Source organism: Acinonyx jubatus, chromosome C1 (assembly GCF_027475565.1).
Source record: "Acinonyx jubatus isolate Ajub_Pintada_27869175 chromosome C1, VMU_Ajub_asm_v1.0, whole genome shotgun sequence".
NCBI classification, from domain to species: Eukaryota; Metazoa; Chordata; class Mammalia; order Carnivora; family Felidae; genus Acinonyx; species Acinonyx jubatus.
Genome location: NC_069381.1, coordinates 64,275,581 through 64,288,190, shown reverse-complemented (window position 1 = coordinate 64,288,190; position 12,610 = coordinate 64,275,581). Strand labels below are relative to the sequence as shown.

General features: G+C 36.8%; 1 protein-coding gene and 1 long non-coding RNA gene across 4 annotated transcripts in view; one reads left to right on the top strand and one right to left on the bottom strand.

Moving 5' to 3' along the window:
- Positions 1–1,054: 1,054 nt before the first annotated feature.
- MIGA1 (mitoguardin 1) overlaps positions 1,055–12,610 on the bottom strand; it is a 102,641-nt gene continuing 91,085 nt past the window's right edge. For both annotated transcript variants that reach the window (XM_015066258.3, XM_027058823.2), the window contains exons 13-16: positions 11,209–11,343; positions 9,493–9,546; positions 7,560–7,676; positions 1,055–4,193 (exon numbers count right to left, since the gene is read on the bottom strand). In XM_015066258.3, coding sequence (XP_014921744.1) covers positions 3,975–4,193; positions 7,560–7,676; positions 9,493–9,546; positions 11,209–11,343 — 525 coding nt within the window. In that variant the 3' untranslated portion in view covers positions 1,055–3,974. The remainder of the gene's footprint in view (positions 4,194–7,559; positions 7,677–9,492; positions 9,547–11,208; positions 11,344–12,610) is intronic.
- LOC128313900 (uncharacterized) lies at positions 4,081–11,214 on the top strand. 2 transcript variants are annotated; one of them, XR_008294989.1, is made up of 4 exons: positions 4,081–4,215; positions 4,981–5,032; positions 5,254–5,331; positions 9,314–11,214. It is a non-coding gene; the product is annotated as an uncharacterized LOC128313900 (long non-coding RNA). The 2 variants fall into 2 exon arrangements; XR_008294990.1 differs by lacking the exon at positions 5,254–5,331.

The window sequence follows — 12,610 nt, the reverse complement described above, 5'->3', positions numbered from 1 at the left end:
GAATAGAGACAGATGCACAAACATCATTCAGATAAATTTATATTGTTTGACAGGATTGCCAATCAAAACACTTTGTTAACTGAAACACAAGTACTTGTGGGGCACCTGGGTGGCTCAGTAAGTTAAGCATCCAACTCCTGATTTCTGCTTGAGTCATGATCCCATATTGAACTCTTGCTGGGCGTTGAGCCTGCTTAAGATTCTCTCTCTCTGCCCCTCCCCCCAATTGCACGCATGCTCTCTCAAACAACAACAACAACAACAACAACAACAACAACAACAACAACAAATCCCAACTCAAGTACTTTGGCTTCACTCATCAGAAAACTGTCTTTTCTCCCACTCAGTCCATAAAGAAAACATCTACTTTGGCACTTGATTCCAACAGTTCTGCAGTGTCTGTGTTCCCTGTGCCTGTGAATGTGATCTTGCCGAGACTGAAAGTTCCTATATGTCAGGGTCTGATGAGACAAGTATGATCTTGCAAAAGTATATAAGCATTGTATAAAATAGTCGATACCTCAGTAAGATGTACCGTCAGTTTTTTTATTTGGCAGTAGTAGAAATACATCCATGTTACAGAGCTCATTTTGGCTAAAGAGCCGGTACAACTTTTTTCTGCTACAGTAGTGTTTCACTTTTACATAAATTAGGAAGTACAGTCCTTACATTTAGGAAATAGACACATTTACTAATATCAGCCAAGTAAAGATAATACATGGTTGTTCTCAAACTAAGCAAAACAATAACACAAAAGAATCATTAGGAACAAAGAAAGAATGCCCCTATTTCCATTAATCATAGATTATATAAATTCTTGAGTCCCAGAGAAATTTCTAAATATGATTAATCCAAGCAAAAAACAAAAGATTTCAATTCAGCCTCATTCTTATAATTACTTTGAAAGATATACTCCAAATAATTTCCTATATGTGTTCATATTAAAATAAAAGCAAATTATGTCATGAACATAATTAAAAATTTCTGATTATGAAAGGTCACAGAGAAGTATATTAAATGTTACTTTGGCATTCCTATTTTAATGTTTAAAAGGATAATAAACTAATTCTTTTGTGATGCAAATAATCACTCTTTAGGTAATCATTTAAGTAGAAAACGTGACCTCTTTTTTTTTAATTGAAACATAGTTGACACACAATGTTGCATTAGTTTCAGGTGTGAACATGTTACATCTTAAGGCAAGAGAAAGTTTGTAAATATTTTTTTATAAAGTCAGATAATTTAACAATAGAATCAAAATAAAGGGATGCAAATAAACAGTACTTTTTTCTGAGAGAAAGTTTTTTGAAGCTGACTGTAACAGGATGAAAAACTTGGCTTCTTTTAAATAAAAAAGTAATGTCAGTTTGATATTTAATAAATGTATTATAAGCCTTCGAGAAGAAGTAACTAGACTTGGTTGAACAAAAACATAGAGAAACCAAAATAGAAAAAAAGTTAGCAAATATAAATCACCTGAACACTGACTGATCTTTTTTCTTCCAGAAAACAGGAAGAAAAAGCCATTTTCTCAGGATGATTTCAAGGCCCTCTTATCACATACACAGGGGAGTGGATGTTAGTAGGACTCATGATGGCAATGTTAAGTGTCAAACAGGGTTCCTTCCTAAGAGGCTCTAGACTAGTTTAATCCTTTTTTATTATTACAACATTGTTTTAGCTGTTTGCCCCAATATCAAGGCAAACTGAAACTGGTACATATGTGTTAAGCACTCTTCTGTGGTCAGAAACTGTTTTTGAGAGATGTTTCTTTTAAAAAGTTCAAGTTTCTTCCCTTACAATAGAGAGGTTTTTCCTATACTTACTACCCTGAAGTTCTACTTGGTCACTCTTGTCTCTTTCATCAAAGGCCACAAAGAAGCATTTTGCTAAAATAGTAGCTACACAACTGACAAGAAACTAATCAAACTCACTGATTTTGAGAAACCAACCTCTTGAATATGGGTGGCTTTTTTTTTTTTTAAGGTGAAAAGTAAAAGAGAAGATAAAACACCTTCTGGAAAGCTATTCATCTTATCTGATGAAATAAATTCCCCAGAGTCATCTTATGTAATAGCAGCATTATTAAAGAGTGCAATTCTTCAAAATAGATTTAAAATAATATCTTCCTCAACTAAAAAAGTAATTAAGTTTACTTCTAGCTTTGTTTGTAAAATCACAGCTTAGAACATTTAGCCTCCCTCTCCCCCCGCAAACAGGAAGATTAATATAAGCAATAATTGTCCTGTCTACACAATGATGGGAGTGTGCGTGTGTGTGTGTGTGTGTGTGTGTGTGTGTGTGTGTGTATACGTGTGAATCATTCGAGGCCAGGGGTGCCTCAACAAGAAACTAAAAAACAAGAGATGAATTAAAAACTAAAACAACACATAATGGAATTTTTAGTTTTGATACTTCTAATGATATTCCTCCATCAATAATAAAAGTTATGAATAGCCAGTTGTTAAATTACGAATATATGTAAGAAAGGTCAGGAGCTGAATATCAGAGCAATATTTCATACTGTTTAACGCTCTAACCCACATATTATGGAACACAGTAACATGAAAACAGCATAAAGATTCTGAAACTCATATTTCGTAACCAATAGTACATAAATATGGCACATATGTAAATTTAAAACCTTAAAAGATTATGCTTTCCTCCTCACTTTTCATTTTCTACTCATTAATCAGAAACTAGGCACTTTAATCTAAAAATTCATTTTTAAAAAATATACTTTAGATCTTTCTGGGTAACTCACTCCTAAAATAAATAAAGCCCATCTCAGGAGCATAATCAATGAATCCCAATCCATTGATTTGCTGAGTGAGCCACTTTAAATAAGTGGTATATGATTTAGACACAAAATTAATACAGCTCTGAATGTATCTAATATACCCTGAAGAACCCCTCATATGAACAAGCCATTTGTTCATCTATTTATCATAAAGGACATGAAATATACTTCCATGCCATTAAAAAATATTTTGTTCAACTCAGGGGGAAAAAAACCTTTAAGACCTCACTAAGATTCAAAGTATGAATATTTTAAAAATAGGGGCATAATATGACAAACCCCCAGTGTGCTACGTTATGTAGAAGGAGAAAGGAGAAATTATTTTACTGTATCCAGATTAATACCTTCAGATATTCACTGGGAGATAGTCTCAAAACTACAGACACAAAAAATCTTAATTACCTCTCACAGTTAATAAATGTTATCTTTTTAATCAATATTCATTCAAAGGAAATGCTCTAATCTATAAAAAGATAAAAGAAATTTCTTCAGTCTCTATTCTAACTTATAGGCCCAACAATAATATATTTTGGAAACTGCAGTAAATCTAATGTAAACTTCTCAGTGTCAATTCATTTAAGTGTTTTATAAGATAGCCATGACAATTTCTTTGATTCAAACATAAGCGAATGCACAAGCAATAATGTAAGCAGTACATATTAAACACCACTACTGCCCAAACTTGATTAAACAATGAATAACTTTACAATGAAAAATACATTTTCAGGCAAAGTTAAACTTGTTGACACAAGGAGTAATATATTCTTACATATGTGGGCCACAAAGGTCTTGGCTAAAGTGTATATTTTCAAGGTGCAAAGCATAAAAACAGAGCTTTTGAAAATGATACTGGACATTGCAGACAGCTTCAAGACGACATATCAATTAACTCCCAAGTACTGGTTTCAATTCAAGCAGTTTTTCTGTAAAATATACAACATTTCACCACACTTAAATTATTACCTAAAGACTAGAAAACATCATTTTGGGTACAGTACACAGGGATTCAATGACAGAACTTCTGTGTAAATATAGTAGGATCACTCGTTCTTTCCTAGATTTTCTTTTCTCTCCCTGAGTCCATATCCCCCAATTCCTTATAACGTGTGTTACAAAATCAATAGTTACCTTAAATATTTCATAGCACACTCAAGTTGTATGGTTTTTATGGTACTTATTGTACTTTGGCTTCCAACAGGCCACTGGACATAACATGACCATGACTACTTATACAACTACTTGTATGCCTCAGTGCGTCAGCCCCAAGATAGGCCAGTAAGAGTTCAGTGCGGCGAATAAGTAACTGCATGAGGTCTTCGGCCAAAGTCTCTATACTGGAATAGCGCACCTTCTCGAAGTCAAAAATGTCTTTGAGAAAGAAAAGAACTTGATTCTGGAAAATGAACACAAAACAGGTTGGTACTTAACAGACCAAAAGTGTATTAATCTAAATAGCTACTAATATTGTAACAAGCGTTGAATTAGTAGTCAGAAGACCTGACTCCAGTGCTAGTTCCACATCCACTGGAAAAGGGACCTTGTACAAATGCTTAAACCTTTCCTGGGTCTCATTCTTTTTCTGTAAAATAGGGGATAATACTACTTGTTCTCTGTACCACTCAGAGCCGACATGATGATGAAAAAGAAATAATGTATGGGAAATGCCTGTAAACCCTGAAAGTACTATATAAATGTAAGAGGCTATTGTTAATTCTTTCCCATTAACCAATGTTTTCATTGTTACCTCTGAACACTGGTACGAACTTTAAGATAGAAGAGTAAACTATTTCCCATAATTGTAACTCTTACTTTTTCCAATTAATTAAATTATTTATTTTTGAGAGATAGGAGTGGGGGGAGACAGAGAATCCCAAGAGGCTCCACACTGAGAGCATGAAGCCTGATGCAGGGCTTGAACTCACAAACCGTGAGATCATGACCTAAACTGAAACCAAGAGTTGACGCTTAGCCAACTGAGCCACCCAGGAGCCCCACTTTTAAGTTTCAAGTATGTATTTTTCTGTACCTAAAAAACTTAAGATAGATGAAAAATAAAAATTTCAGATTTCAAATAGAAAGATCACGAAAGATATTTCATTTCAGTAAGTTAATACTTACGCTGAAACCCATTTTGTTTTAAATTGATGCATAGTTGACATACAGTGTTATATTAATTTCAGGTGTACAACACAATGATTCAACAAGTCTGTACATTACTCAGTGCTCACCAAGGTAAGTGTAGTCACCACCTGTCACCATACAATGTTATTACAATATTATTGACTATATTCCCTATGTTGTACTTTTCATCTCCGTGACTTATTTATTTTATAACTGGAAGTTTCTACCTCTTAATCCCCTTCACCTATTTCGCCCAGCCTCCCAATTCCTTCCCCTCTGGCAACCCCCAGTTTGTTCCCTGTATTTATTTACTTAAGATTTTCTTTTTTAAGTAATCTACACCCAACGAAGGGCTGGAACTCACAATCCCAAGATCAAGAGTTGTATGCTCTACCAACTGAGCCAGCCAGGTACCACTCTGTATTTATGATTCTATTTGGTTTTTTGTTTGTTCATTTGCTTTGTTTTTGGTTTCCACACATAAGTGAAACCATATGGCATCTGTCTTTCTCTGGCTGACATATTTCACTTAGCATGATACCCCCTAGGTCCATCCATGCTGTTGAAAATAGTAAAATCTATGGGGTGCCTGGGTGGCGCAGTCGGTTAAGCGTCCGACTTCAGCCAGGTCACGATCTCGCGGTCCGTGAGTTCGAGCCCCGCGTCAGGCTCTGGGCTGATGGCTCAGAGCCTGGAGCCTGTTTCCGATTCTGTGTCTCCCTCTCTCTCTGCCCCTCCCCCGTTCATGCTCTGTCTCTCTCTGTCCCAAAAATAAATAAACGTTGAAAAAAAAAATTAAAAAAAAAGAAAATAGTAAAATCTCATCCTTTTTTTTCCGAAACTCAATTTAGGTAAGTTGTATACTACTAAGTATGAAGTCTCAGCCTGTTATGCCATGATGGGAGAAAAAAAGTAATTCCAAAGAACTAAAAAATAGAAATACTTACTTTCTATCCTACAAAAACCAAATGTTAAGAAGTACTAAGAAGGCATGTTTCATAGATTTGTTTGACTTTATATCTGGACAAATCATTAGCAATCATCTCTAGCAATCTTAGAGATGAAGAAAAGGAGGACAGAGCATGATTTGCCCACAGTCAGACTGTTCATTAATGACAAACTTAATTTCCAGTCCAAATTTTTCCAAGAAACACATACATTTGGGAGTTCAAGAAAACTAGTCAAAAATTGATCAGTTTTGAATGACAGTAAAATAAGTATTTCCTAAACATTTACATAAATGCTACATTAACAGCACAAAAACATAATAATTTAATTTTTTTTATTTTTCTGTAACAGTTTTTTTTTTTTTTTTTTTTACCGTTTTATTATTTATTTTTGAGAGAGAGAGAGACAGAGTGTAAGCTAGGGAGGGGCAGAGAGAGAGGGAGACCCAGAATCCGAAACAGGCTCCAGGCTCTGAGCGGTCAGCACAGAGCCCGATGCGGGGCTTGAACTCACGGACCACGAGATCATGACCTGAGCTGAAGTCGGACGCTTAACCGACTGAGCCACCCAGGTGCCCCAGTTTTGTTTTGTTTTGTTTTGTTTTTTTTACCATTTTATTATTATTTATTTTTGAGAGAGAGAGAGACAGAGTGTAAGCTAGGGAGGGGCAGAGAGAGAGGGAGACTCAGAATCCGAAGCAGGCTCCAGGCTCTGCGCTGTCAGCACAGAGCCCGACACAGGGCTCAAACTCATGAACCGTGAGATCATGACCTGAGCCAAAGTCAGATGCTTAACCGACTGAGCCACTCAGGTGTCCCAATAATTTAACTTTAAATCATCAGTCTAGTGAAACACCCAAACTTACAAACATCAAAAACTTTCAAATTCACTTGATTATGTTTACTTTTATTTGCTCCTTGAAACTCAGCTTAGATTCAAGAGTATTAAATGGTTGAGACTTGGGGTGCCTGAGTGGCTCAGTCAGTTGAGTGTGTGACTCTTGATTTCGGCTCAGGTCATGACCTCATGGTTCATGGGATCGAGCCCCATGCTGGGCTCTGTGCTGACAGTGCAGAGCCTGCTTGGGATTCTCTCTCTGCCTCTCTCCTGCTTGCATTCTCTCTCTCTCTCTCTCATCCTCTCTCAAAATAAATAAATAAACGTTAAAAAAAAAAAAAAAAAAGGACTTTTCTTGGCACTGTGCCAGGCATAGAATTCTGCAGTACACTGTAACTTGTGTTCTGGCAAACTGCTGGCATTGGGATACAACCTTAAACTTTCGTGTTATTTCTCACAACTAGGGTTCTATCATTCATGTTAACCTGGAACAGAACTTACCTCTAAATTGCCTACATGTGCAATAAAGACCGATATTTGCTTTATCAATTTCAAAATGATGAAGAACAACTGTCTGCAGCAACTTGACTGTAACATGGTAACACCATACACACACGTCTCCATTATAGACGGAAATGAATTGATAAGGTGAATGGACTTACAAAATCTACTCCAGGATAAAGCACCAAATCTATATAATAATGTTCCACTGGCATTTAAACACTGAATTTAGGTGACTTTTATAACTTTACCTTTTTTTAACATTCTTTTTTTCTACAAAAGCAAAAGCAAAACAGAACAAAACTTACCTGCTTTTTGATTTAGAAAAAAATGATTCAATGGCTGAACATACCTTAAAGAAGCAACATAAATCATAGAGAGAATTTCTAGGACCCAAAAAGCCCCAGGCTAGGACAGGGCTGATTTGCTCGCAAATGGCATAAAAATGGGCAAAAAATCCGTCTGGGATCTGTTGGGAAGTAAATGAGAATCAAATTATTTTCACCTTCTTGAATTAGCTATCTCTAGTAGAGAAACTTAAATTCCTACCCATTACATGACCAGCTCTTTTTGAGGGCAGACCAAGTCTACTAAGGAAGTGAATAAGCTTACAAGTAACTTTTAGAGTCACAAAATGTTTTATGTAATTTACATATCCTAGCCAATGGTTTCAAATGTGCTGAGGAACATTATTTCTTGAAGGCATTTTCACCTCATAAAAATACTTCATAAAAAAGCAATCATATGAGTGTTATAACCAAGCAATAACAAGAATGCCACGGTGTTCCTCAGCAGTGAAATTTTTAGGATGAATGAGATGACCAGGGTTTCAGTTATTAAACAGTTCTACTCAACCACTTAATTAGATTATCTGAAAAAGACCAAAATGATTTTTAAATGAGTAAGCACATAAATATGCTTATTAGAATCCTAACTTTTGGTTGAGGAACCAGATATACGGAGGCACTTAATTGTGTAATGACCTCTTCTTGTGCGATAGTAACATACACAGTTGTAATTTAGGAACCTCTCCAAGTTTATTAACAACCTTCTGAAATCCTGGGGAATTTGTCACATAGCATCAACTGGGGATAACTGTGCTTCAAGATTCTGTTCCTGGAGGGGTTATTTTCTATTTTATAGGCTCCAAAATGTCTTCTGAACATCAATTTAAAGAATGTAGATATTGTAACAGCAATTACCATTTAACGAGTACCCATTATATTCCAGATAATGTGCTAGGTTCTGTTTAATCTAATAGAAAGTTTCTGAAAAAGGAGGTTGTGTTAACATCATTTTAATCATGTAGAAAGTGATACTTTGGAGGAGTTAAGTAACCTGTCCTAAATCACACAGAGCTAATCAGTGAAGGCCAAAAAGTTATGAGGGAAGCACTCAAGTTATCATTCAGTCTGAGAGGTTCTGCATATATTAAAATCCTAAATCCCATAGACTATACGAGGAGTTCAGACAGGTAGGACATTAGCATGGGGTGAAATACAAGTAATAATGTGAGCTGAACTCAACAATAGGCAAGATGTATTAAACACAGAGGATAGAGCATGGCATTCCAGTAACAGAAAACAGTTCCACAGGAGGTGAGATATATAGGTATCTGTGGATATGGGCAGGAGACTAGACTAAGGCACAAGATTTATGCTAAGAAGAAATAAAGTTAGATATGTTATTGTTGTCATGATTATTATGGTAACCAGCATTTATTAAATTCGTTTTTGTATTTGCTCTTTATTTTATGTTTAAATGAAGCTGGTTGATATTATCTCATTTCACCTTTACAGCAACCCTATGGGCTAGGCACCAACTCCATCCTGCAAAAGGGAGAACTGGAGCTCAGCAGATAGTCAGGAACTGCCCGAGGTCATAATATCTGGTGAGAGAATTAAGCCCAAGTCTACAAGTCAGCTCCCTAGCCCCAAACCAGTGTTTCGCAAACATCTGAGTTTATAATCATCATTTGGAAAGCTTGTTCAAAACACAGGGTCTCTGGAATCATTTTAAACAAAAATTATTCAAATACGTGGTCCCCAGAACTACTTTAAAAATTCTATCTGAGCCATTTCTAACCCTAAACACTTTCCCACATAGTGGAAATCCCATGGCTGCCTCAAGAGGGAGAAGGACTTCAAAACAGGAGTGGCCGACCCAGTACCAGCAAGCCATTCACCCAGCTTGAGGGGCCGTCCTTATGAGCTGCTGCCCCACTTGAGGACTGACAGGAGCCTCAAATCACTCAACAAAGAGGTCTAAGGCACAATGAAATTTACCTTCATCTGTTGCCTTTTCTGTTTCAGCACTGACCAACAACTTGAAGCCACAGCCTAGATAAATGCAGATGAGAAAAAGCAAGACTTAAATTTATAACTATATAAACTTTGCATTAGGAGTGATTTTTATTAGAAATTAATAGGTTATAAGTCTAAAATGCCCAAAGCATTAACCACTGATAACAACTAGTCCAGGTTCCTTCTACTGTTTCTAAATAATAATGAAAAGATATTTTGTTTTTATAAATTTTAAAATCAAATGCAAAGACACTGAAGGAAAAAGGTTAAACCCTGGTACCAGAAACTTGGTAACCATAGTTCGACTCTCAGAGTTCTTCAATTCTGTTCCGATGGGAAAAGAGTGAAAATGAAAATATGTGTACACAGATACACATATACAACAATTGTTTTATGTGTAATAATGAAGACAAAGTAATTTTTTTTTCTTCAAGAATAGTACTGCTGGAGGGGCGCCTGGGTGGCTCAGTCGGTTGAGCGTCCGACTTTGGCTCAGGTCATGGTCTCATAGCTTGTAAGTTCGAGCCCTGCATCAGGCTCTGTGCTGACAGCTCGGAGCCTGGAGCCTGCTTCAGATTCAGCACCTTCCTCTCTCTCTGCCCCAACCCACTAGCATTCTGTCTCTCTCTCTCTCAAAAAGAAATAAACATTTTAAAAAAATTAAAAAAAAAAAAGAATAGTACTGCTGGAAATAGCTGTGGGTGGAGCTAAAAGTTTTATTCTAATAAAGAACTAAGAAAACAACCTTAATGATAGGGACTAAAACACCCAAGTGGATCTTAAAGAAATCTGGCATGGCCCAACTTTGATCAAGGTCACCTTACCAAATCAGTTACAGAAATGGGAGAACATGTACCTTTTATAGTTAAAGCACATTTTAAGGGAAAAGTGGATTTATTAAAAATGCTTTAAAATATAGTGGCAGGAATTTCCAAAATAATTGTAAAACAGGCCCCTGGGACATTTCTTAAAAGGCATTCAAATTGCATCATTGCATTGAATATCTATTCCACCTGCTTCCAGGTACACACTTAAAACACAACAAAGAAACAATGTCAGATAGAGATTTGAATACAAAAAAACAAGAGAAACTGAAAACATTTAAAGTACAGAATACAGTTTAAACTTGTTTTATTTTTGCATATGCCTATTTCTTTTCCTCCCCTAATTTTTAAAAAATTTTTACAAATTTTTCATTTTTAAGTTATTTCTACACCCAATGTGGGGATTGAACTCACAACCCCAATATCAAGAGTCACATGCTCTACCGGCTGAGCCAGCCAGGCACCCCTTTCTCCCCTAATTTTTGATATTATTTGAGAACATGAATCTCCAGATCTTCCTCTAAGAAATACATACTGTCTGTTTACAACCGCTATATCTCAGTTTGGTCATAGAGACAGTTCAGTTACAATTTTTGGTTAGGCCTGAACGAGTCTGAAGCCTGAGTTTATTTCGAGATCTGAAGAAATACTGGGTCCTCCAGGTCAAGAGAGGGACTGACAGAAGAGCCAAAGGGCAATTTCATCTGAAGATACAGTGTATCATACACGTCTGATCCCAATATCAAAGAATGAGCTCAGTTTCCACACTAGTCATTCTATAGGTAGATATATAAATAAATCCTATTAATCTTCCCGGTTCTGACCATTTTTCATCAAATTGAAATGGTTGAGAAAAAGGAAAACCACCACTTACAGTTTCTTTGAAGGAGGAGTTTAGCCAGCGATTATTTACTACATTCTGTATGGATGTGGGTGGGTTTTCTAAATCTTCAAAGGAATCCATTAATATAAAATCCAGAACAACATCATAAAAATTTAGATTTTTCACCTGCATTAAATTATGAGTTAAAACACGAATTATTGTTACATAGAACTGAAAAAAAGTCTGAGCCAGGGCTTCATGCTTTGTAACAGCAGGGTGGTTTTAGTTGAATCAGATTATATCTCTGACAAAAAAGAGGAAGAGGAGACACAAATATGAAAACAACTCACCACCAGAAATTATAATTCACATAAAACAGCTGTTCCTTCCTAGATCCCATCAGGTGAAATTAACCTCTCCTTCACTGTATGCTAGGAGTCCTTTGTTCATGCTTTTATTATGGCATTCACAATGCTCAGCTCACTTTGTTATTTAGTTACTGGGATGTCTGCCCATCTTCCCCAGCACATCGTGAGCCTCTTGCTCCTTCATTTGCTCATGCATGTGGTGTTGTACCACACACCTGTACCAGGTGCTCAGACTTCTACAGCAACCGAATTACATGCTTAGAATTTAGTGGAGAAAACAGACAGCAACTAATAATTCCACAAATACACAATTATAAAGTGTGATAAACCCAGTAAAGGAAAAAGTACAAGGTACTATGAGCGCTTAGGATGGAAATGCTAATCTAGACTAGATGTCAGAGAGGGCTTTCTTTAGGGAGCAAGGCATCCCAGGTACAGGAAATACCGTCAAAGCATTTAAGGTAAAAAGGAACACAGTGGTGTGGAGTCAAAAAAAATCACCGCAAGTGTGCTGCAATCTCTATAGCAAAGAGCACAGGGGCAAGTGGCTGGAGACAAGAAGGAAGTGCTAGGTCCATGTGAATGATCCGAATTTTATTTAGTCTTTTGGAGAGGCAGTGGTGGAGAGGAGATGGATGCTCAGATCTGCATTTTTAAAAGACCGGCAGCAACATGGAGAGGAGAGGAGAAAAGGTGATGGGGGGGGTGGGAAGGGTAGTAAGCGGATCCAGGAATGCAAAGACTCTTAAGTAGTCCAGGGAAAAGAGTAGTTGCTCAGGCTACAATGGCGCTGGCAGGATTAGAGAGAAGTTGAAGAAAGCAAAAATATTTAGGGGTTAAAACTGACCAAACTTACACATAAATATGACAGAGCACACAAGGACCAGGGAGGTGTGAGGGAGGAGTCCCAGGTTCTGGCCCACACAACTGCATGGATACCAATTCCTTCACCGAGTGAGGGAACACCACAAAAAGAAAGATTATGTCTCTCTGTCTGTGTACTGACGGGTTTCTCCGCCTAGAAAGCCTTTCAGCCCCTTGCGAACTCATTCTTTAAACTTCTGTCACAACAAAATGTTCCAGGC